This window comes from Thamnophis elegans, chromosome 2, assembly GCF_009769535.1.
Source record: "Thamnophis elegans isolate rThaEle1 chromosome 2, rThaEle1.pri, whole genome shotgun sequence".
In the NCBI taxonomy this organism is placed as follows: Eukaryota; Metazoa; Chordata; class Lepidosauria; order Squamata; family Colubridae; genus Thamnophis; species Thamnophis elegans.
Genome location: NC_045542.1, coordinates 88,377,027 through 88,403,563, shown reverse-complemented (window position 1 = coordinate 88,403,563; position 26,537 = coordinate 88,377,027). Strand labels below are relative to the sequence as shown.

The window sequence follows — 26,537 nt, the reverse complement described above, 5'->3', positions numbered from 1 at the left end:
ACTTCAAATACAAGGGGAACATAGTCAATTTTATATTTATTATTTTTAAGGAATGCTAACCCCTCCACTCTAACATCAAGCAGCCCAATATCTTCATCACCTTATACAACTGCAAAACTTTTAATTAGATACATTGTTTTATTTTCCTATTATTTTTCTCTTCCCCAAAAAACGAATTATTGTGGTATTTCTTTCATCTATTGTACTCATTTTATTGTAAAGGTTGGTGAAAGACTATAATAAAGATTATTTGATTTGATCTGATTTGATTACCCATAGGGGAAAAAACATAAACCAGGACAAACAACAGCATCATGGAAGAAAACTAATTTAATCCAGAAAAGAAAATTGTTACCCACAGAAAACAATGGAGAACATTAGCATAGCTGGGATTGTCACTGTATCCACACTATATCCCTACTCACGAATTCATGATTTTAAATAAAATTCTTACACAGTATAAACTCTGCTTCTGTTCTACAAATTCAAACCAAAATCACAATACACTGCTCCCATTTTTAGAGAGCAGTTTACCGGTGAAATAGACAGCCTCTAGTAACCTGGCAGATATATAATGGGACTGTTCACACAATATGCTACAATACATTTTATTTAGATTTATTTGCTATTTATTACATGTACATTACACCATTTTATCCAGGGGTTCAAAATAATTGCATTTCAAAAGTCATCCAGAAGTGCTCTGGACGGCATATAAATCCTATAGCATGTCTCTTACTCAATGAAGCAGCAATGGTTTTCTGCGGAATTCTGGAAGACAAATGCAGATGGTTTAAGAGTTGCCTTAAAGACAGTGTTATATTGATATGATTCATTATAGCAGAAACATATTTTATCAAGCTTGCACATACAAACAAAAATCTGTGCTTTAATGAATTTCAGAGGAGTTATGTTAAAGCGTGCATAATTCTTGGACACTGTAATATTTTATCCTTTTAATTTTACTCATAATAATCTTGAGAAGTAGATAGACCAAAAGACTTTGATTGATTCAAAGTTCACTAGTAATCTTTTATTGTTTTAAGGATGGACTTCAGCCTTAATGTCCTGTAACCGCACCTCAATTATATGACACTGGTTTCTCCTATGTTGAATAAGGAGCAATTGGGTATATTTCTACAACATACTAAACTTTAAACTGTTTTATACAAAGGTAGGCAAGGCACAGTATTCGAAAATTCTTTCTTCCAAATCTAGGAAAAAATTGTCAAAATAGGGTCATGAAATTTCCTTTTGATTCTTCCAAAAATGCAATATTTGGGTACAAGAACAGACCAGTTTTGTTAGGCAAATGGCTCTCATTTCTACCCTTGGAACAAACTCCTGCTCTGAAACTTCACCTCTCCCAAAATTCCAGAACCATCCCACAGTAGTAACAAATTTCAACACTATAATTTTGGGCCAGTTGGGTGAGACGGGATCAAATAGGACCTGTTTTAAATGTTGTCTCCCATTTTATTTTAAATTGTACATAAAACAAGACCCTAAAACAAGAGATAAATGGTTTTCATGTTTTCCAGTTTTCTAAGTCACTGGCCCAGAAAATGCTTGATGTTTTGCTTTGCTCTTGACTTAAGTCAAAATTATATGAAGAAAATATATCAATAAATTTGCCCCCCCAAAAGCAAGTACAGTATTAACACAAGCAAATGTTAGGTAAGGCCACAAGTACCAGGATAGACTGCAGTATTATTGAGAAATCAATTTTTGATAGAAAAAAAATCCCGAGTTGTGGTGCAAGAAAGATGAAATGTTCCTCTCTGCAAATTCATATTCTGAATTGTGACAAGGCATCAGTTCGCTTATCTTTAGATACACACAGTTTTTATGTATATTTGTCAAGCATTCTTGTGGATACATCTCAAAGAAAATAAATCACCAACATGCTGGGTTGTTTCCAAGTACCAAATATGGGAAAGAAATTCTACTTTAAAAAAAAAAATCATCTTAGTGGTAACAATTGTAATGAGCTACACTTGACTTTTTATCAATCCCGGGTATATCTCACACACCCGCATCTTATATTTCCTGCAGAAAAGCTGGAAGAGTTTTACTGTGGGAGTTTTACAGCTCCAGATATACTTTGTTTAATCCCGTCCTACTTTCTTTAAAAAAAAAAAAAATCTTCGTCAGCTTTTTGCCAGCCTGGAACATTTCGGCAACTGCCATTTTGCACAGCCAGCCCAGCAAAGAAACAGGCAGTGCAGCTCTGTACAGATCTACTCAAAAGTAAGTCGCCTCGTTCTGTAATATTTATTTCCAGGTAAGCGCACTGAGAATTGCAGCTTGAGTTAATGAAAAAGAACAATATTATCTATTCACAAAACGCCTGCCAAATTGCCGAGGCAGATTATTATTATTTAGTTCTAGTACCTGCAATATAAAAAAAAATTACTCGATACTTGCCCAAGTTGGCGCTTGCTAAACGCATGGCCGTACAATTTATGTAAAATGCCTACTGGTCATGGGGTCTGACTATTATGGGATCTGCGCTCCAAGTCGTCGGTTAGGGAACGCAATCCTTATAACCATATAGGGCGGCCGCAAGGATTACGAGGGAATCACGTCAGACATTTGCCAGGGCTGGGCAAGCGTGTTTTCTCTTTATTTTCCGCTTTACTGGTGGGAAGAGGCACAACTCCGGAAAAGGTTACTTTGCTGCCTCTTGCAAAGATGTGGCGCCTTTAATGCAGCCCTCAACGGCAATTTTAACAAGGGAAAACTCTCGCCCGCTTGACTGTTTCTCATCGATACGGCCTTGAAACCTCTATCCGCAAGAGTTGTCAATAGTTTAAAACGCCTCCCCCCCTCGTCCCGCGTGGTTGTTTACTCCAAATATAAACGACCGAAGCGCTCCGCTCGCTTCCGGCCACATAAATGTAGACTAAGTGCCTCTTTTTAAAAGAGAAAAACATGCTTTTCAAGGCAGTTCAAGGCTCTTCACTTTGGAGGAAGTCGGAACAACTTTCAGCAGATTCAGTTTGGCTCAAGCTTTGAGAAAATGTTCACTCTATTTACAAACTCAGCCTAGGTAGATCGTTAAAACACGCATCTGGAGTCCTCCGCGGCGACCTCACCCACCCACGCACCCCGCTCCGAATGCTGACCGGCGGAGAGAACGCGGCGCTTTGGCGTCGCTTTAAAGCGATTACCTAGAGAGAGCGGCAAAAGGCACAAGAGAGCGGGTTTGCCCGTGGATTTCCTCCTATGCTAACCTTTTCTATCTCTACGGTGCCTCTCCCAGACAGCCATGAGCTCCGAGCCTCGCAACCGTCAGCAGACTCTGGCTTTACGGAAGCAGTTCATCGGGTAGGTGCCTCGGCAGCGGATGAAAAGACCATCCTGTGTCGTAAAGTGCGAGACGCCCACCCACTCATTCCGCAGTAAAGGGGGAGCCGCTGCAATACACGCGCGCTGCGCTTCTGCTGCTTGCGGTTGGCGCGGCGCCTTCCTCTCAGGGGGGTCTTGCTGTTTCGGCTCGTCCCGCAAGAGCGACAGCTAAAGGTGGCAGCTACGTAGATCCCCTATTGGCCCCATCGAGATGTTTACCCGTGAGATCAACTCGACTGCCCCGCGCTGCCCGGATTTATTTCTATCTCTGACTCGAGGATTTTCCGGAATGCTCGAGTCAGCGATACAAAATGGTCTAGCGTCTAGGCGGCGGTGATTCTTCCCCGGGGGACGAACAGACAATTTCTTAAATTTGTAATAATTATAATTGTATAATTGAGTGTGTATCTAATTTGAAAACCCAGTGGTTGGTTTGTTTAGATACCTGTGGGTTAACACAAGTAAACTTCGTTTTCTTTTTCTATGTACAAGGACAGTTCAAGGTACATCTCTGTAAATCTCTTGCTCTTGGAGGCACCAAGAAGTGTTGTTAAGGCATAATGACTGTAATCGGAATGTTTGTAGTAGGAGCATGCACACTAAAAGCCAACCTGCACTGCTGGCTTCGCTTGAAAGTTGCACAACTCCTTTCATTACTAATGACACAGTGAAGCATGCTCACAGGAGCTTGAAAACCACTACAGATCAGGCATCTCCAAAACATGACCCACGGGCTGCATGTGGCACTGGACAGCTATTAATGTATATGATTTACATACATTAACTATCTGATCTATCTGATGTGCGGCAAAAGACAATTCCAATTCACTCACAGTGGCCTAGGCCAGTGTTTCTCAACCTTGGTCACTTGAAGATGTCCGGACTTCAACTCCCAGAATTCCCCAGCCAGCTATGCTGGCTGGGGAATTCTGGGAGTTGAAGTCCTGGACATCTTCAAGTGGCCAAGGTTGAGAAACACTGGCCTAGGCAAGCTAAAACTGCCCTAGGGAAGCCAAAAGGTTTGTATACCGAGGTTACACAATAGGGCAGTGATGGCGAACCTTTTAGACACCGAGTGCCCAAACTGCGCACAAGCACATGCCCAAACTGAAAGGTGTGCATGTGCGCAAGCGTACACCTGTACAACCATGCTTATGCACATCCGCAAACGTGCACATGTGCAACAGAGATCCAAGGACCAGCTGGTGGGCAGGAGAAAGAGCATCCCAACATTGGCAACGCAGCAAGAGGTAAGATCTTTTTCTTTCGTGAGCTTCTGTTTTGTCATTTGCAAGGCAGGGAAACAAGCTCACAAAAGAAATGCCAGAGATCTGACTTGGGGCAATGGCGCGTGTGCCAGCAGAGAGGGCCATAGGTTCCCCATCAGGGAATCCCACATCTACCCATATTGTACTCATTGCATCCACCAAGCCTGTGACTTGATTTCCTGAGAAGTCTCTTGTGAAACATTGTCTCAGGATCCAATATAATGTATTTTTCAGATTGTAAGACGCACCTTAGTTTTTGGGGAGGAAAATAAGAAAAAAAACCTGCCTCTGCCTACCAGAATCCATGGTATTCAGCTGACACATGGTAACAAGATTAGCCAATGAATAGGCATAGCAACTAAATCAGCCAATGAGGCTATTTGGACTCTAAAATTTGCCATGTGAACAACAAGGAGACAGGAAGGAGCCTGGCTTAGCCAAAAACTGAAAGTGAAACTGCTTGTGTTTTGCTTGTATTTACTGCTTTCTTGGAAAACCTGCTCTTGGAAATGTATTGTATATTATTATTTTGAATACTGCTGAATCAGTTACTGTGCTTTCTGAATGTGATTGCTGCTTCAAACTCTGACCAGCCAGGGCAGCTTCAGCACTTATTGCAGCCTGATTCAGCACAGCTGATTGGCGGGGTGATTGGGCTGCCAGAATACCCCCAATCGCTGTCTCCATGCCTCACGTTTTTGGCCTCTGATGGAGGTGGGTGCGGCTACATTCAATGTATAAGATGCACCCAAATTTTCACCCTCTTTTGGGAGGAGGAAAGGTGCGTCTTATATTCTGAAAAATACGGTAGCTATAACTGCCTTACAACACACACCCCAGCTCACGTTAATACAAATCTTGTTTAGAAGTATGTAATATGTTAAATGCACTCATCAAGAGGGCTCAAACAGATAGCTGACTTCCATACCTAAGGCCACACCAGTACGTAAGTCCATCAAGGCCAGCAGTCCTAAAGACAAATATTGTGTTGGCTTGCCCCAAATACCAGTTGCTTGTGGATTCTGCAGGGGAGAGGTATGCCTCTAATGCATTGGGAATACCCCAGAGGCATTTAGTCACTGTAAGAAACAAAATGCTTCAAGAAAGGGTTTGCCCTGATCCAGCACAACTATATTTATTTTCTTAGAACAAGTAATATTTTCAGTAGATAGTTCTCGACTTAAAACCACAATTGATTCCCCAAATTTTGTATTACTCAGTCATATCTCCTACAAATATGCATTACAAATATCACCTCAACAAATTCGACTTTGCGCTTTTGTTAAGACTTCCACAGATCAATTTGATTTATATATGATTGTATTCAGATACAATTGTGCTAAAAATTCTTGAAGAAATTGACTTTTAGCTGCTCAAATTACTTGCAACCCAGCATGACTAAACTCAGTTCAAAAACATCTTCCTTAGAATTTGATTAAAATGGATTATTGTATCATTGTAGCTAATTAAACCAATTTTTTTATTACCTCAAATCTGCAATACATTGATTGCAAAAAATTAATCTGTTCCAATTAAGTTTATTTTTTAATACTTCATTAAAGGTCATCCTGCAAGCTTTTTTTCCCAGAAGATCCGGTGAAGATTATCCAGGCAAAGGGCCAATATATGTATGATGAAAATGGAAAGCAGTACCTTGACTGCATCAATAATGTTGCTCATGGCAAGTGTGAAATTATGTTCTCTTTAGTAAACTCTAACCTGTGTAGTCAGGTAAATTTAAGTCCAGCCCTTTCTAAACTGTCAAAATATTTGTGTTTGATTCTTTCCTTTCCATGATTTAACTTGTCCATATCATCATCCGCAGTGGCAGCTTTATGTGGCCTGTGTTTGCTCTCATAGACAGTATTTGCACCATTCATTCACTTAATTCAAAACCCTGCAGAATAAGAATAAATATGCTAACAATGATTCAGAATTATTTAGAAAAATAAAGGCTATAGTTGATATTTAAAAATTTGGGCGACCAAGACAACATAGGTCATTCTACTTTTCTATGGAAGTGCACCCCACCAAGTATATCCGGTAACTGAAGTGACATCATGAAATTCTGCCTTTGATTTCCCAAGATTAGGCTGGAAATAAAATAAGTGAAGAATTATATGTATAGAACTGCATGGTCACTGAAATTACTAGTTTCCCATCTTATTTTTTAGTGGGGCACTGTCATCCTGAAGTGGTCAAAGCAGCTCATCAGCAGAATCTACTGCTAAATACAAACTCTCGTTATCTGCATGACAATTTGGTGGATTATGCACAGAGACTTCTAAAACATTGCCGGAGAAGTTGTGTGCCTTCTATTTTTGAATTCTGGGTAGGATTTATTTATTTATTAATCAATAGATCATACAGGTATCTTATATCTTCTTTGCAGAACAAGAAAACTTAATTTGTTATCACCTCACGGACCTGTTTGTTAGGATAATCACATCTTTGCTTCTTTGGCATTTATAGTACTTCAGTATTTGTTTCTTTAGTCAGAATGAATGAAAATATATTTTTTATTTGTACAAAGAAGAAAAAAGCATTCATATTTTCCCTTATTTTCTATAATCAAAAGGCTTTTCATCGAACATTTCATTAGCAACTGTAATGAAACACTACATATAAATAAATGTAAAATTCTCTTTTAAAATTATGTTTATTGTATCTGTATTTTTTTCTTTTAACCATTCAACTAAAGTTTATTAAAAATTACATACATCTAACACTGGTAATATTTCCATACCAGTATGCCCCCATTTGATACATATGAAACTACTAGGTTTATAGATGACTGAATATAAACAATGAGAAAACCTCAGAATTTTCCATTACAGATCAGAGGCTAATGATCTTGCTCTGAGACTAGCACGGCAATATACAAAGCATAAAGACGTTATTGTTATTGACCAGTAAGTATATACAATGTTTTAAATACCATTACATTACTATGTCCAATTCAACTAGCAGTACCTACTCAACCTTAATTGAATTTAGAAAAACCTGAACGGGATCATTTCCAGAACTTGAACAAGAAAATGCTGCCAGGAATCTGAGGGATATGTTAGTGTAGGAAGCCTTTTAAAAAGTATGACAAAGAGGATATTAATCATTTCCACATTGTTCCCTAGAAAACTATAAACATACTTTTATAATTATCAGAAGTTAGTTTGGCTCAAGAAATTTTATTTTCTTTCAATAGTAATTGGAGTCACAAACTCTAGTGGTTCTGAAGTGAATTTTTAAATACCTAAATATAACCTATATTTCATACTAAGAAGTATTTAAGTTATCAGTATTGTAAGTTTATTAAGCTAATTTTTTTCAACCTACATCTTCCTATTCTCCCAAGAAGCCAAGATCAAACAAACTGAATTCCTAATCTAGGTACATCCATTTAGTTTCAAGGTGTATGTGATCGCAAAGCCCGGATTTTGAATTACAACTTGCATTTAAATGTACATACATAGAATTTTGAAAATGTATCTTTATGAGAACTGTTTGTTTTCTAGAACATCAGCTAAGATATATGAAAATATTATAAATTAGAAAGCAGGTGCTTCAGTTTGGCAGTCTGGATGTGTACAATTTTCTGGTACTAATATTAAACCAAGGTAGAATTTATGTATTTCTGTGGATTATTGTGTTTTGTTTTAAGCGCTTATCATGGACATCTGACATCTTTGATTGATATAAGTCCATACAAATTCAGAAATCTAGATGGCCAAAAGGAATGGGTCCATGTGGTAGGCATAAGAGACTATATTAACACTTTTCTTGTTAATTTCCAATTCACCTAAAACCAAGAGGTCTAATCACTATTAAACTTTTTTTGAATAGGCTCCTCTTCCAGATACATACAGAGGATTATATAGAGAAAATCATAAGGATCCAGCCACAGCATATGCAGATGAAGTGAAAAAACTTATTGACAAAGCACACCAAGAAAACAGAAAGGTAAAAATGTCTTTGAAGTTTCTGTATTTATCATTTTGGATTTCTTTTAACATGGATTTAGTCAGTTATAAGAATTTTTTCTTCTGTCTTATTTGTAGCAAGTACAAGAAATTTTGAAAAAAAGGTGTATTCAGCTGCAGCTTCATTATAATACATTTTGCTCCAGATAATTGTGTAAGCAAAATTGAGTAATGTTCTTGCATCCTAAAGAATCTAAGTGGTGAAACATCATCTTCGAGAAAAATAAACACATTGTTGGCTATAACTCATAGTTCTCGGCAAGAAAAAAGTTTCAAATGTATACTGTTGTTTAGCTAGTTAAGGTTTCTTATATGTTGTAGTAGTTGTTAGTAGTACTCAATTGTAGTACCTAAGATTCTAAATTAGAAGCTTTAATATATCCAAAAGACAGATACATGCAGATGTATTATGTATGCGTCTACTAATTACATTATATACACTTTCAGTTTGCTGCACTTTTTGTAGAATCATTGCCCAGTGTTGCTGGACAAATCATTCCACCATCTGGTTATTTCCAAAAGGTTGCAGAGTAAGTATTAATACTTTTCTTCTGTTTCAATTTATTCTAAACAGTATTCATATATTTTCTGTTTAGAGTAAACTTCCAAGTTAAGGACTTTTAAGGTGTTTAACTTCTGCAAGATCCAGTTTTAATTCCCAAAGATTTGCAGTAATTAAAACTGAAATGATTTAACTTTACAAATATTTACTTTTTCTTGGTGGGATTTTGTTTTTGGTTGTTGCTTAATTTTGGAAAAAGTGAATTGTTGGAGATATTTTTTAACCCTAAATAAATTGTTCAGAAGTATTGATTTAATAAGATATGTTCCATTTCTGCATAAATATATTTCTTGTTCTTTTAATAGGCATATACACAAAGCAGGAGGTGTATTTATTGCTGATGAAATTCAGGTTGGCTTTGGAAGAGTTGGCAAACATTTTTGGGCATTTCAACTTCAAGGAGAGGATTTTATTCCTGATATTGTAACTATGGGAAAGCCAATAGGGAATGGACATCCTGTGGCTTGTGTGGCAACAACAAAGGAAATTGCAGAGGCATTTTCAGCAACAGGAGTAGAATATTTTAACACAGTAAGCAGTCACCCACATTTTCATTTAAAATGCATCTCAGTGTAATTTGAGTGTTACATTTATTCAAATACTTGCATAAGGTATTTACTAGATTCCTACTACATTATATGCAATTCTTACTGGCATATGATACTTGCTTTTGGCAAACAATTTGTGTAGAAAATTTATTTCTCCCTCCCATTCATAGTTTGGAGGAAATCCTGTGTCCTGTGCAATAGGCCTAACAGTCCTGGATATTATTGAGAAAGAAGAGCTTCAAACCCACGCTCTTCATGTGGGAAACTTCTTTATGGAACTACTCAATCAACAAAAAGCTAAACATCCTCTAATTGGAGATATCAGGTATCAATTTTAAAACATTTACCAATTATTTAAATATAAGCAGTATATACTTGCCACATAGTTTGTTAGCATGATTTTAGCAGTCCCAAATTGCACATTTGTTTATTGTAACTAACTGTACACTTCACGTTTTACTTTGTTTTTTACAGGGGTGTTGGACTATTTATAGGTGTAGATTTAGTACAAGACCAAGAGAAAAGATCACCTGCTAGCAAAGAAGCAGAATTTATCATAACAAGGTAAAGGTATTCTGAGATGTTTTATTTGCTTGAACAATTTAATTTATTGGTAGTGGAAAAGAGATCAGTACTTATTTCTATCTCCTGAAATAATCTGTGAGCAGTATCTCCATGTTTCACAAGTGAATTAGATAGAGAAATTAGCAGTTTGCACACCTCTTTTCCATTATGTATGCAGAATTGTACATGCCATGTACAATAAATTACTATGATTCCATAGATTCTGCTTTTCTCTTGGGATGTATCAATCTTGCTCGAATAGTAGCTGCCAGATTGATACATCCCAAGAGGAAAGCAAAATCTATGGAATCATAGTAACTTATTGTAATTATACCGATGGCGAACCTATGTGCCACAGGTGGCATGCGGTGCCATATTTGCCAGCACGGCAGTCCTCAGCTCCAGATTTTGGGCCTTCCGGAGGCGGCCATTTTTGCCCTCCCCTGGCTTCAGGAAGCCTCCGGAGCCTAGAGGGGGCAAAAAAGAGGCCCAACCGGAAGTTCATTCACGAACTTCCAGTTGGGCTGTTGGGCCTGTTTTTTGCCCTTCCCAAGCTTTGGGAAAGCCTCTGGAGCCTGGGGAAGGCGAAAATCCCCCCCTCCCACACATGCATGGTGGATCACTTGTGCATGCGCAGGTGGATGGGCATGTGCATGATAGCACGCAAACACAGAGTTTGGCACACCTTAAGAAAAAGGTTAGCCATCACTGGTATATAGCAATGTAGTTACTAATGCAAACTACCGATAGTAGTTTGTAATCTTGAATAGAAAATGGTCATTAGTTAAGACATGATCTGATCTCAAAGGAGAATTATATTGCTTCTAGCAATTTATAAGGTACCTCTGGAACAGATGGCCTGGTGTACATTAGGCAACACTAGAATGGATTCCCCTATTTCCTCCCTGGGCACCCTAGGTATATTTTCAGATATGCATACAGATTTAACAATATCAGAACAGCTAGTTTGATTATATATATACTAACTCAGAATTGTTACATGTTTAAATCCTTCCACTACTATGGAAAGAACAAACACTTTGATAGTTTTCCAAGTGTTAAGGATAGCTATAATATACTCTCAAAGAATAGATAATGATCTGAGGTATATAAGAAAGGAATGGGAGAGATGAATTATTGAATAAAATGGATTTATTGTTTAGTGTCTTTTGGTCTTTGGACATGGATCTTAAATTAAGGTGTTAACATCTCTTTAGATAAGAAAATAAAAACAGTCTTCCTATATCCCTCAGGAAACCACTTTTTCCAATCTAAGAACTGTATTCAATCATAGTGATCTCATATTGTGAGAAAAATTGTGACCAATTTTTCAAAAATTGTGTTGAACCATTACAATCAAGCTATCAACCATGAACATGTTATTATGCTTCCCCAAATGAAAACTCCACTCCCTTCACTATTAGTGTTACCCAGCTGATGCTTTAAGGGCTTCCCATTTGCTCTAAAGGCCTGCACCCCTCTGCTAGCTAGAAGATAAGGTTTTCCGATCCTGTAGGACAGGGGTGTCAAACTCACGTCGTCATGTGACATATTGGGACTTTTTTTCCCCCTTTGCTAACCCAACATGGCATGGCCAGCCCATGATGCAGGCCGTGTGTTGACAGCCCTGCTCTAGGAGGATGAAGTAATATGTTTGTAACAGTAGACTCTGCCAATCCCTATTCAGTCCTCCTAGGAAACCTTCTGAGCTGCTTGATGACATTTTGTTTCTTACATCAATTCTGGAAGGCTTTCCAGCCCATTTGGTAGATTCTGACAATAGTTGGGCATCTTGAGGGAAAGAGAGTGGCAACTACTGGGTCCATTCATTTAGTTTCAACAGGTGAAGAGGGTTTCCAGATCAGTTGCTTCCCTGCTGCTGTGTGTGTGTCAGTGTTGCCTTGGAAGCAGGAATTTTGCATTGATCCTTTTTGCTGTTGCTTCACTTAAGCAAATCAACTACAGGGTACCGCGTGCTGTAATCTGCTTCCATTTTTAAACCTTCATAACCTGATGGCTTCATTCTGACCCTTAAAAGTTCAACACCATTCTCTATTTTCAATTCCTTTTGGGAACACTGAATAAAATGGGGAAAAATCCTGGCAGGAGTTACTTTGATGGTACTTTATGGTTCTGATGTTTTTGCCAATTCTTGGTGGCTCAGAACATCCTTTTGTATACCTGGACATGTTAGAAATTTTTTTCTTCAATCCTACAGCATATTCCAGCTTGATCTTATATGTATAGAATCGTATACATATCAAAGTATTTATTAGGTAGTATCTTTTCCGCTGGGCTTTTCACCGCTGGTGGGTTTAGAGGGTTTGTCATAGTGATGGTAAGCTGCAGGGCCAATAAGCTATTTTCAGGGGGTGAAAAGGTACTGCTGAATCTTTACTATAACAATTGGATATGGATTTCCTCTGTAATCTGGTATTTCTTAGGGCTATGGCAATTACATTTTGTACTTGTTTTTTTATCAACATTTGTGTGAGCAATTTACAAAACAATCGTCATTTCAGGAAGGGCTTGTATGTGACCTGACCTTGGATAGGTGATCCACATCTGTGTTTTAACTAACACCAGACCACATCATGGAACTTGGTCTTGCAGTCCAGGTCCCACTCTTCAGTATCTTGAATTTACTGATTATGCTGAAATAAGAATCATTTCCCCAAGACTATTGAAGCGTGCACCCTATTCCTCAGCCAACTTACTAGTAGGTTTTTGAGAGGGAGGGAGGAGCAATGAAAATTTTCTGAGATTTGGCCTATTTTCTTTCTCTCTCTACACATCACTGCCCTATCATTAGCTCAGTGATTAAAGCTGATAAAAGGAATAAGATCCACCTTGTCTCAAGGAGACAGAGCCAAGGCTGAAGGAGGCTTCTTCCCAAAGGGCAAAAAGTAAATGCTTGACTCTAGCTTCTTGTAAAGAGTAATTAATCCTTTCAGATTGATTCTGTCATTCCAGTATTGGAAGCCATGATGTATGTTGAAAGCCATCATGCTTGCATAATGAGGCAGGCAAATTTAAAGGGGACCTTATGATTTTTCCATCTCTCAGCTTAAAGTATTTAGGAACATGTAGCTTCTTGGTCATGCAGAGTCTCAATGCCACTATAAAGTGCATGCTACAGACAGGTCTTAAAGCCTACAGGTTTAAGAAAAATGCCACATCCTGCCAAAAGTCATAACCCCCATTGTGCCCAACAATGAATAAAGCTCATATATCATTGTAAATGTGATTTATATGATTATACTAATCCAAGTAAATAACCTATGCTGCTCCTACTAAAATCAGCCATTTTTTCTGGTTCTCTAGATTAAAGGAAGAATTCATTATGCTGAGCACAGATGGGCCAGCAGAAATGTGCTTAAGTTCAAGCCACCACTGTGTTTCAATACAAAGGATGCAGAGTTAGTTGTTGATAAACTTGATACAATATTAACAGGTAAGTAGAGGAAAGCTCTTTAAAATTGGTTTATATAACACATGTTTGAAGCTACATTGCCTGTCAGGCATGCTATAGATTGAGCTAAGCTGTCTTAAGAAATAAAGCATTTTATACTTAAGCAATAATGTTCAAAGATTTTGCAGTCTGAAAGCTTGTTCTAAGAACATCAGTCAGTTTGCCAGTACTCTTTCTCAGCTATTTCTCCCCAGAAAGAGGCAGTTAAGGAACTAAAATTACTGTATCTATTTTGTTCTATGTGTACAGTTTATATATGCAAAATTACATAGAAGCTCTTCTTTACTGAATGACTTTCCTACTAAACTCTTTATGAGAATGCACCAATTAGCACCAATTAATTTTTTTCTCCATAAGTAGACATCATGTAATGGAAAAACAAGCCTGGGTCTAAATGGAAAAAAAAGTTTTTAACTTTATGATAGTCACCTTTAATAGATTCTATTTTTCATTTTAGCTTTTTGGGGAGGGAGGATATGAGAATAAAGAGTCTGAATCAAAAAACCACTAGGAATATTTTTGTGCCACAGGAATGACAGATTTTCATTCCCAATTACATGTAAATAGTAATATTGGCCCATGAATAACGGGCAGACAACAATCATGTTCTAATTGATTATTTTGCAGAATTGGAGAGGAAAAAAACCTAAAGATGATGATTTCCATGGCTATAAGAGGTAAGCATTCATGTACTATTATTATATGCAAAAAGCATATTTTTTATGCAGAAACCATTAATTTCATTATCCTGAATTTCAAATCATATTCCAACAATATATTGCCAACAACAGCGTGTCAAGCATAAATTATAAAAAATTTAACTCGCTGGCTTTTCCATGTGAATACTGAATTATTTCATCCCTTTTTTTACAGGATACATGGTGCAGAATTCTACCAGTTTTTCTACACTTAAAATTACAATAATAAAATTCTGCCTTCTTTGAGCTTTCTTAATAGAGTCTACGTAGTTTTATTGTATTGCTGACATTATTTTTAGCAATACAGCTTGTGATTGCTGTATTGCTATTATCTCTACTAATGCAACTATTAATATAGTAGAGAGGAAAACATAATTTATCCAGAAAATATAGCTTGTCATCCTTGTGTTATACAGGTTGCAGGACAATATATATGTATATTCTTATTTTACCTATATTTCAACAATTGGCACCTTGATCTAATAAGTCAGTTTTCTTTGTAACATTAACAAATTGGTAGGCACCCATTATTTAATAAACATGCAAACATTAGACTCATGGGAATTGTTTTTGTAAGATTTGTAGCATCCCATAGAAAGTGTTTATTACAAAAGTATTGTTGCCAATGCTGACAACCTATTTTTATTTGGAAAGCATAGCTCTCCCATTACAGTAATTCAGAAATAAAGGGGGAATGCTTATTTTAAGAAGCTGACAGATCAAAAAGTATTTATACCAAATGTTGTAACCATGAAAAGCAACCCCATTTTCTAAGGACAGTGTTTAACAACTATCTTCAAACATGTTACCTATTTTTCTGTACTATTGAGATGGCATTCCATCACTAAAGATAGTTCTGCTATGTCTTTCAGTCATAACAGTATCAAATTGTACCTCTTATTTCTCCATAAGCAGTTTCTTTCCTCTTTCAGCTACAGCTAATTTTCTGATTTCACTAGAAAAATACATTTTATAATGTAAAATCCTGTTCACATTGTTATGTCAGGCTCTGATGTTTCAATTCCTAAGACCTGTGACTTAAAGCAAATGAAAACATTTTTTTAAAAAATGGTAAAATGTGCTTAATAGAACTTCAGTATTCTTTATGCTGCACATTAATAAAAAGTCTTACATATCAAAACATGCAAAATATAGCACTAGTATTAAAACTATCTACACTTGGAGCAGCATAAAACTTCCATTCTTTGGGGCACAAAAAACAAGATGAAAACAATATTAAAATATTCAAAAGGAAGTAAGGTTGGAAAGTCCACTGTCACATACATTACGGAGAACAAGAATGCGATCTTTTAAGTTCATAGCCAGAGACAAGACAGATAATTGTAATTTTAGTGTAAATGTGAACATACATGTCCTTTCAGGAAACTCCTGCTGGATATCCAATTGATTATAATAGCTGATTTGATGGTCAGAAAATTGCATAATAGTCATTTTATGTCTAATTGAATTAGCAGTTCTTGATCAGAAGTAACTCAGATATAGTATTACCTACTTCTACCACTCTAGCTCATATGTTCTGGAGTGTAGTAGTTATTAGTTTCACCTTCAGAAGAACTATATTTAATTCACTTTCAGTGAATAGGATTTGACATTCTAGCAAATAAGTCTTAAAATGTTCTTGTATCATTGTGGACAACTTTTTTGTAAGTATTTAGGTATATTTCAGTAGCCTTTTAATTTCTCACAGGACACAGTTCAGCATGACTGTCAAAATCAAAACTCATTTTCAAACCTTATTTGTTTGAATTTGTTTCAAATACCCTGAGACAAGCAAACCATGCAGATTACCATATAAAAATGGTCAAAAATTAAATAACTGGAGCCAGTCCATAGCTATTGTTAAATGAGCTTAAACAATGAGTTCTAATTTGGGGTTAATATCTATTATTATACAATTAAAATCTATGTTCATAACATATTATTTATCCCATGGATAAGTGACTGTATTGTCTCTCCAGAGACAACTTCCTCTTCCAAACCTAGTTTTAACCATGGCTGTTACACATGCAATTAAAACTTCCATTAACACAGAGCTGTCATTGTAATATCTTTGATTTAAGCAAGAAATTATTATTCTAAATAAAAATGCATGATATTCTTCTGAGCTTATACCCAGCTGAGGCAAGCTATATTTTTAGAAACTTTAAATGTAGAATTTAATGTACTTATAGTGCATTAAAGATCTTTACCCATATTTGACAGTAGAACTGCTATCACCTATTATCTAATGAAAATAGTAACATGACTACAATAGCTCAGAATAAGCTTGGAAGAAGCTATAGAATAGTTGAAAAAAACTTGGAAACAGTACTGAAAATCCAATGTTTACGAGCTTTAATATTTGCTTAATAATTTTAGCATGAAATGTTTAATTTCTAAATACTAATAAAACACATAAGAGTACAAAAGCCAGTCAGATTGACAGATTTAAGTATGATCAATTAACCTAGGGAAGGTTCAAATATAATGAGTGTACTACATAAGCATCCAGGAGTTTTGTACATATGTTATTGAGCATGTTTTCAGATTTTGAAAGCAGTTAAATTGAACTTGCATATACAAAAAAGCAGACTATAGTGTAAGCATGTCTAATATTTTCTTGTGTGTGTAAATACAGCCTTGAGCCCTTCAGTATTTTAGGTATTTAATTCTATAAATTTACTCCTAAATTCCTATGACCTTTATTCCTACGCAAGGCAATAATACACTATTCTTAATCCTAAAATTTGCCTGAAATATAATACTTGTTCTGCTTCTTGGTTTTTCCTACCTCAACAATACTTTGAATTTGTGATTAAACAATTAAGCTTTGCTGGTCTTTCATCAATTTTAGGGTTAAAACATGCTCTAAACCCAACTTCTAAATTTACGCATCCAACCAGCCACCAGTGCTTCTAATGAAATTCTAAGGCTTCTTTTCTCTGAGCTACAAAAGGATAGCTGGAATAATGGCACAGGATACTGTATTATGCTTTTTTATTCAAAAGCTAGAATAGCATCAATATCCATGTCATGGTGAATCAGAACACATGTAAAATACCTTACAATACATTAGATTCCAAAAAGGTACCAAAAAGTACAGTAAAATTAACACTTCCATTACAGGAAATGTATGACACAAAACCAATACAAAATAAAAAGGTGGAAAGTGATACTGGTTCCCTAAGATGCATCTCATTCTGTACAACTGGAATAACGTGGTTAACTCCAACGGGCAGAACTGCAGCTTTAAGCAGACCCCTCAAAATCATTTCAATTTAACCTATCAATAAAATCATTAATCTTCAGCAAGGCTGAAATTTACACACCACACTCTCTAGACAACTATTATCTGTAAATATTAAACAAAGACATTTCCAGGGAAGTCTTCAGATACACATAACAGGCCATAGAAATGTATTGTAAAGTTAATTTTGGTACATAATTGTAATGTCCATCTACAGCATTAAGTACAAAACATATGCAGTAGTTTTGTGCATTAGAGCATGCCACTGCATACCTGAATACTTTTGATCAATATGGCTTGTAGTTATTCTGATGACCACGTCTTGGAGCCTTCCCATAATTTGAACTGCCTTGACCTATAAGTAAGCAATCAAATGCATTAAATTAGTATTTAGTCATGCCTGCAGGTATCTAGCCAGGTCCCATCCAAAATATACATACACTGAATAGTTGTAGTCTTGACAGCTACATCCTATATTCAAAAACTCTTCTATAGAAGGAAAATCACCTGGAAAACCCTGTATTTTATAATCTGTCCATTCTAGAGTATTGAATGCAATACGTACCTCTTCTTCCACCTCTTCCTCGGCCGCCCCCAGAACCAAACTGTTGCTGCTGATATACTTCTTTTGGCTGTGCTACCTTAATTTCACACTGAAAAGATCGTAATGTAAAACAGATGTTCTTAACATTCAATACTACATATACATACCACAAGTTATAAATGTTCAAATATCTGGATTACAAAAATACTTTTCAAATAATGAAATCTGAGGGCAAATATTCTAGCGAACACTTCTGCTGCACAGAAGTTAACACTGTACTAGAATTTATAAGATATAATCTATAAACTCAGTACTCTTTCAAACTCTCAAACTGCATAAACCCAGTTTACATGATTAAATTTCCATAAGGTGTCTGAAACCAAGAAACAGGTTAAGCAAAATATGGTTAACTATGGCTAAATATATCACATGAATATAGCCAAAAGTGCACATAGTCCTTGACTTAACCATCATTCATTTAGCAACCATTTGAAGTTACAATGGTACTGAAAAAAGTAAATTAGGAATAGTCCTCACACTTATGACAATCACAGTATCCTCAGTCACATGATCAAAACTCAGGAACTTGGCAACACACATGTATTCATGATAGCTGAACTATCTTGGGGTCATGTGAAGCATAGTCAATGAGAGGAAGATGCATTCACTTAATGAACATCTGATTCATTTAACAATCATTGAAAAAAAAGGTCATAAAATCTGGCACAACTCACTTAACAAACACATTGCTTAGCAATAGAAATTCTAGCCCCAATTGTGGTCTTAAGTCAAGGATTACCAGTGTACACATATTTTTCATCTGATAATTCTATGAATGCCAAGCACATGAGTTTTAAACTATTAGACACTGACTATAACCCAAAACAGGGCAACATGTGCCTTCCAAATATTGTTGAATTACATCCATTATCCCTCATCGTTTTCATGATTACTGGAATTATTGGCAGTTGAAGTTTGGCAACATCCAAAGTTCCAGCATTCTAGCTCCCCCACTATAAGTTCTGCTCTTAAAATATGCTTCCACATTCTACCACTATTTGTATTTTGCTTTATATCCTTCTGCTTCAAGCAGTCAATATTCTAATCAAGCAACTTCCTATTTTTGGCTAAGTTACCTAGTGTTATATTAATGTTTTCATGTCTTCTTATTCAACTGATTTTCAAAAAAGTTTATTTCCTTACTATTCACAGGATCTAAGCAATTAATAAAAATTAACAAAATGCTTCTTTAAGTCCATTGTTTAAGAAACCTTTATCCTTCTAGCTATAATCCTAGTTCAGGGAAACAACTATAGAGAAAGTAACAAAAGAAAGATACTTCCTTTTGAAAGTGGTTGCATTTTAAAGAGTGACTTTGAGGGCAATGGGGATTATTTCCAATGATATCGCATTGTTAAGATCAATATTTTGACCTAGTTTGCAGTTATGGTTTATGAAGAAAAAGAAAGCAAAACTAAAAATCAAGCGCCATGTCACAGGCTCTAGAAGCTGTAAAAGGGGTGATAAAGGCCTGTTATATTGTTGGTTACTTAACTGACCCTGGCTGTGATATTCAAATAACAGTAGTATACCAGCTTATAAATACAACTTAGTGTCTACGGATTCCACCCTTCCGGCTTACATTATTTCCAAGCCCCATCAACAAATGTGATCCACATATTATTATTTTTGAGGGAATAATAATCTATAGTTTCTAAGTCTGAGATGTCACTGGCTGTTTTCATGAAACTGTAAATAACTAATATACTACTTTCATACAAACTATCCCTGTTTTTCAGTAATTTGCTAAAGTATGTTAAATCATATTTAATGATAGGCACTACATATTTCTCAAATATTTAGCTATTAACTAAAACTTGTTTGGGATAATGTAATGAAATTATTATGAATTACTTTAAAAGTAAATAGGCAGCATATAAATTTAATATTGTCTAGAAACAGTTAGCCCTCACTTCTTGTGAAAAAAGACATGTACATTGTAATACCATCTACAATTGCTGTTCAAATCTTTGATTATGCAAAGGAAATTATATTAAACTGGATATTTCTAATTCTGTAGTGCAAAAAACAGATCTCGTGGCTAAATATTATACAATATACTGTACTCGTTTAGTCTGTTTCCTATATAGTTTTCACATTCAAAATAAACTTTGTGTAATTCTTTTTCTTTTCACCTTCCAACCATGTGCAAGATATAGAGTGAATAGATTTCAATCCACTATAGCAGAATGCCTACCTTACTACCACTGACATTGTGGAATTTTTTTCTCTAATATTTTCTTCACTGGTTCTTCTTCCTTAAATGTGATGATACAAACCCTCTTCTTTTATTGGTCTTTGGATCCATTGGAAGTTCAATCGCTTCAATCTAAAGAAACATAATATTCAAGTTTATTGAAATTATGTACTATATTATTACAGCAATTCTGGTCAATCTCTATCTCTTATTTCTTCAGAGTACAACAGTCTTGTGTTAAAAACTGCAACTTATTAAGCACTAGGAACTTAGTAGATAAAGCTACATTGATAAAATAATGTAACAAATGCAAACTATTATTGCTCTGCAATATTGCTTTCATAATTTGCAGATTTCATCTAAGGATGACAATTTGCTGCTCTAAACAATTAAGGCCTATTAGAATTTACTATATACTATGCCACAAGGAAACACAAGTACAGAAAGCAATAAAATAGATTTATGATACATTTGTCAACCATTTAAAGAAATGCCATGATGTAACCAATTCTAATTTAATTGAATATGTATGTGTATTGCACACCTGTTATTATAATCAATATCTGGATAATATACCCCATATTTTACCTACAATTACTGTGGATTGAAACAATTTGCTTCACTATTTTCAAGTTAAAGCTAGCCTGTCTATCTAAACTTGCATCAGATTATATACCTCTCCAAACTCTCCAAAATATTCCCTGATTTTGTCTTCTGTTGCCTCTGGGTTAAGTCCACCAACAAATATTTTCTTCACAGGATCCTTTTTCATTGCCATTGCTTTCTTAGGATCAATCACTCTTCCATCTAATTTGTGTTCTTTTTGCTCCAAAACCTACAAAGCAGTTCAACAAATCAGGATGACAGAACATTTATAACATTAACAGTAGTCTAAGTAATATATCTCAGTCTATCACTCACCTTATCAACACTTCCTGCTTCTTTGAAGAGAATGAATCCAAACCTCTTGATCTGCCTGTATTAGGATCCATCTTTATTGTGCAATCAGTTACTTCACCAAATTTAGTAAAGTAGTCTTTTAAGTCTTTTTTGCTTGTATCCCAACTAAGACCACCAACAAACATTTTCCTGCAACAAGGCAAGTAAGACACACTGAGAAATGATCACTGTTACCATAGCAATACAAGTAGTCCTCAATTTACTACCACTGGTTTAGTGACAGTTCAGTTACTGAAAAAAGTAACTTATTACCATTTTTCACATTTAAGACCATTGCAGTATCCCCACAGCTACATGATCAAAATTCAAGCATTTTTTGATCACCATTTATAATCTTCCCAGATAGCTTCTAATAAGCAAAATCAAAGGATAAAGTTGGATTCACTTAATGAATCCACTTAACAGCAGCAGTGATTCATTTAACTATAGCTAAAAAGGCTGCAAAATGGGGCAAAACTCAATCGCCTTATTTACTAATGGAAATGTGGGGCTCAGTTGCAACCATAAGTTGAAGACCACCTGCATTTCATCATGTCTCAGTATAACTGAACTTCTGTAATTTGTGATGTACATAGCATTTCATAAAACAAGTTTACATAGTTATATCTGTGGTTCAATTGCCTTCAATTTCAGGCCCTGAGATACAATAAAAGCTAAGCAAACCAAAGTATTTTACTAACACAAGTTATAAAAATTAATGATTCTAACTCAAGTTTTGAGTGTACAGCCTTCATCAAAACTCAAACTTTGTGTTTAAATGATTACCAGTTTGATTTTATATTATAATAAGTTGGCTCTATTACAAACTTTAGATACATTGAAGACTCCTGGCATTTCAGTTTGGCTGTACATAATTATGTAAAAGGATGTTTTTTGTGGGAGTCCACTTAAAAGTCCAGACTTTCCCTAAAAAAATTAATGGGACAGGAAAAAACATACAAAATGGGAGATAAAATATAGTAAACAACTCAGCACTTATATAAAGATTATGCTGGAGTTACCTAATCACCTAAAGAAACTAAACTGCATACATGCTAATCGATCTGCAATTGCTAGTTAAGTTACACTGCCAGCAAATAATTTCAGAAACATATGTTCAAAGTTCTTAAGCAGCTACTTCTGACTCCCTTCCAACTAGCACAATATTTTAGGGAGAAGGGGTCATTTACCTTTTCAACTTTTAGTACAGAAGCAAGGGCAGCAAGCTGTCCTCAAATGGCACACAAAGAAAAAAAAGGGGGGGAGGCCTAGACTACTGCCATTTCAGGAAACCAGGAGCCTTAATCGCCCCTCCTTCCCCCCCACCACCACATGGCGCCAACAAAAGGCAGCTTCAAGAACAAAGGAGGACCGACTGCTGCAGCCCGGTTTCGGCTCATTGTCTATTTCAACGGCAAAAGCAAGGCCAGAAAAGGAAGGACCCGCGCGCCAATCACCCTCGGCAAAAAAGAGAGAGATCTCAGGCAAGGCAAGAAAAAGCGTTAAGGACGGGATTGGAGCCGAGCCAAAGCAGCGGGTTCGGGCCTGTCACTCCTCCGAGCAGGTTGTCGCCGTGCATGGCGCCGGAAACCACAGAATGTGGGCGGGGGCAAGCCAACGAGGCCCGCCAACCTTACCCCGCATCCTCCTCGTTCTTGCTTGCATTTATCTGATCGCCTTCGGCTCCATTCTGGCTGCCACTAACTTCTGCAGAAGCTACCGATTGCCCTGCCTCCTCGCTTTCTCCTTCGCCGTCCCCCTCCTCCTCCTCCTCTCCGGCCTCTGCCACCACCACCGCCGCCGCCACCACCTCTTCTTCTTCCTCCTCCTCTTCAAGCTGCTGCTCCGGCTGCAACAGCTCCTCGTCGCCCGCCACTCACGGATTCCTCGGCCGCCGCCGCCGCTGCCGCCGCCGCCGCTTCGTGCCCGTTTTGGGTGGCGCCAAACTGGTGCTCCACCTCGGCCATGATTCCCTAGCCCAGAAAGAGTGCGCCGCTGCCTCGAATCTGCGTAAAGCGACAACAACGGAAGTTCTCTCCCCTCAGCGAGGCCTGCGAAGGGAGGGAAAAAAAGAGAGATGGCGCCTCCAGACGCACGGAAGGAAGGAAGGAGCGCGCGCTCCACTCGGCCTCGCCACGCGAAGCCGCTAAACCAAGCGCCGCCGCCCCCCCCCCCCATCCCCGCCTCGGGTTCCCGAGACTCACGTTTAAAACGCCGCTCGGCTCGCCTTTCCCAGGAGGAACCGGAATCCGGTCCTTAAAGCTTAGTCGCGAGCCTGCCGGTCTCTGCCGATGTCGTCAGCGGCGACCAGTGGCTCCTCCCCTCCCGCGCAGTTCCTGACAGACAAACGGACACGACGGCGCACAGCTATCCGTGGGGCGAAAGCACGCTCCCGCCTGGCCTCCTTTTATAGGCTTCTCGGGTACGCGCGGCCACTCCGCAACAAACCTCCGCTTACTGGCCATGTGTGTTCGATCACTCATGTATAAAGTCGGCTCCTGTTGGCTGCGAACACCCTTACGTGTTGTCGGCCACGCCTCCTCCCTAACTGTTGGCTGTGCGGCCTGCGGCTTCCTACGAGAGCGCGGAAATAGAATTGTGGAGGCCTCCCCGTCAGTACAGTCATGTAGTTCACAAGTTCTCCCTGAGTTCGCTTTTCTGAGGTGCAAAAACTCTTCTGGGATGCAAGCATTCGTATTCCAGCTTACCGAGCATCTGGACCTTGGCGATAGCATACGAGAATGGAACCTCGGTTTCTCCCCTTGTCGCCCCCCCCCCCCGAGAAACGCCGTTGATCTGATTCGTCATGTCAGGAGGGCGTGAGAATGGAATGGTCTCAGGCCGCCCCGCTTTCTCACCTTAATTTATCTATGCGGGTTGCCTCTCAAACCGTCCGAGAGGAAACGGTTGCCGAGAAGCGGAGGTGCTTCAGGGAGCGCCTGAAACAAGATCCCACGTGCGTGCGAGAAGTTAATTAGGCCAGCCGAGGCACAGCCCCGGAGTTCGGGCACTTGGCGGTTCCTGAGGCGAGGTGGGGGCTACTACCTCTTGGCCGTGTGGAGGAAGCCCGGCCCTTGGCCTTTCTGGGAGGAAGGGAAGAAAGAGAAGCAGATGACAGACCAGTTGGGGGCGTTACAAAAGACCAGTTGTCATTTATAGTGCCGCTGATAGGATTTACCCAGGTTGCTTCGTGTCATAATGTCCGGGGAATCATGAAAGAGTGGAGAATTTTTGCTTCCAATTAAATTAGTGATTGATCTAATTGTCAAAAGGACATAAGTACCTCCATTCCTTCGCTCACTGAGACGGTCCGTGTTGACCTCACCTCTTAACACCTTGATCTAAAAAAAAAAAGCAAGCCTAAGGCACAAGGCCACATCTGTGAAGAAAGAAGAAAATCCTTCCCCCAACCCGAGTACAGTTTTCTAATGCTCAAACTCATAATCAGCTCTTCACATTAGACAAGGTTTTTTTTATAAAACATTTTTTTAAAAAAATATGGAGGAGGGGTATCAAGTTTACAAGCACCTGTGACAATGATGCTTGGAGAAGGCTGCCACCTTAAAAATAAGAATTAGTTTAAATAAATAATATTTATAAAAGTATAGCAGTACATGATTCTATAGAAGTAATCCATCTAATTGCATCCAATATTAATTAATTGCTGAAATATAAAAGTGAATGACCATCATTCTAGGATCCACATTGAAATCAAAATAATGTGACTGAATAAAAGAGTTTTTTTTAAATTATATTTTATTATACATTTTTTCTTTGTTACACATAACGTTTCCAGTACAAGGGCAATTGCTGTCTGTATCAAATCTCTTTGAATACACAAATTTTATATACATCATTAATTATAGACATAATACTTAAAATATAATCTCCCTTATAATGCCCTATACCAATATAATCTATCATCAAATATATCCAGTGGTAATATACTTATGGCATTATTGCATATATATATAATTGCATTTATCACATTTATATTAATCATCCTTATTATACATTAACTTCTGCTTCTATGTTCTAACATTTCTAAAATAGGTCCCAAGTTAAATAGTACTCTGTTTCCTCTTCATCCTTAACTTTTATCGTTAACCTGTCTATTTTGGCACAGTCTGAGTTCTTGAACAAATAGAAGAATATGGAGAAGTAACAGGATTGAAAATAAAGATAAAAACAAAAATCTTAGTGAAAAATATAACAGAAAAACAGAAAAGGGAAAATAAGGGTGAAATCCAAATAGTGAAGAAAGTGAAATATTTGGGTATACAGCTGACTTCCAAATGCGTACCTATCAAGGAAGATAATTATTATAAACTGAGAAATCAGATTAAAATAGAGAATGGAGAAATGGAAGAACTTGCAGTTATCATTAATGGGAAGGATAGCGGTAATTAAGATGAATATATTACCAATAATTTTATTTCTATTTGAAACAATACTAATAAAACTTGAGAAAAGTACTTTGAAAAATTGAATAAAATAATGTTAAAATTATTTGGCAAGGAAAAAAAAAAACAAGAATTAATTTAAAAATGTTACAAGATTCAAGAATTAGCGGTGGTTGGACTACCGAATTGGAAGTTATATTACCAAGTGGCAGCATTAACTTGGATAAAGGGTGGATTTTACTGAGAAATATAAGGTTATTGTCTTTGGAGGGACATAATATGCAACTGGGCTGGGACGCATTTTTGTTATGGTATGAGAAAAATAGGATGCATGGTTATTTTCCAGAACCATTATGTAAGAAAATGGTTTATTACAGAATAGGGAAAAGTGGAAGGAAAACACTGGAATACCACTGTGGCTTTCAACAATAGGAAGCTTTGACATATCCAAATATTAAGTAGCATGAGAAACACTATTAGATTACAAAGATATAGAAAGGGGAGAACTAAAAAAACAGTAGTAGAAGAACAAAGGATTGCTACGCTGGTTTACAACAAATGCAAATACAATTGATATGAAAAAAGTATGCTAGAGAGTGCGGTTTTAATCTGGGAAGTTCAGAATTGGATAAGATACTTATAGGGAACAAATGAAAAACTGATAAAGTGTTGTGGCCCAGCAGGAGCCGTTGGAGCTGCCACCAGAC

At 37.2% G+C, this 26,537-nt stretch overlaps 2 protein-coding genes and 1 long non-coding RNA gene across 3 annotated transcripts; 1 reads left to right on the top strand and 2 right to left on the bottom strand.

Moving 5' to 3' along the window:
• Positions 1-594: 594 nt before the first annotated feature.
• On the bottom strand, positions 595-3,320 carry LOC116504712. Its single transcript, XR_004254841.1, has 2 exons — positions 3,237-3,320; positions 595-771 (listed from the first exon to the last, which is right to left on the bottom strand). It is a non-coding gene; the product is annotated as an uncharacterized LOC116504712 (long non-coding RNA).
• LOC116504710 (5-phosphohydroxy-L-lysine phospho-lyase-like) lies at positions 2,173-17,149 on the top strand. The gene is given in 17 exon segments (XM_032211912.1): positions 2,173-2,250; positions 3,266-3,330; positions 6,182-6,300; positions 6,794-6,898; positions 6,901-6,939; positions 6,942-6,951; positions 7,457-7,531; positions 8,278-8,365; positions 8,460-8,576; positions 9,044-9,126; positions 9,464-9,689; positions 9,877-10,031; positions 10,181-10,270; positions 13,595-13,632; positions 13,635-13,724; positions 14,370-14,419; positions 14,616-17,149. Coding segments are annotated over 15 exon segments (1,317 nt in total). The 5' UTR covers positions 2,173-2,250; positions 3,266-3,271; the 3' UTR covers positions 14,393-14,419; positions 14,616-17,149.
• On the bottom strand, positions 17,113-23,477 carry LOC116504711 (heterogeneous nuclear ribonucleoprotein A/B-like). Its single transcript, XM_032211913.1, is given in 10 exon segments — positions 17,113-18,042; positions 18,253-18,340; positions 20,489-20,518; positions 20,520-20,563; positions 20,566-20,620; positions 21,165-21,323; positions 21,410-21,453; positions 21,456-21,577; positions 23,065-23,297; positions 23,299-23,477. Coding segments are annotated over 10 exon segments (939 nt in total). The 5' UTR covers positions 23,395-23,477; the 3' UTR covers positions 17,113-17,974.
• Positions 23,478-26,537: the final 3,060 nt, after the last annotated feature.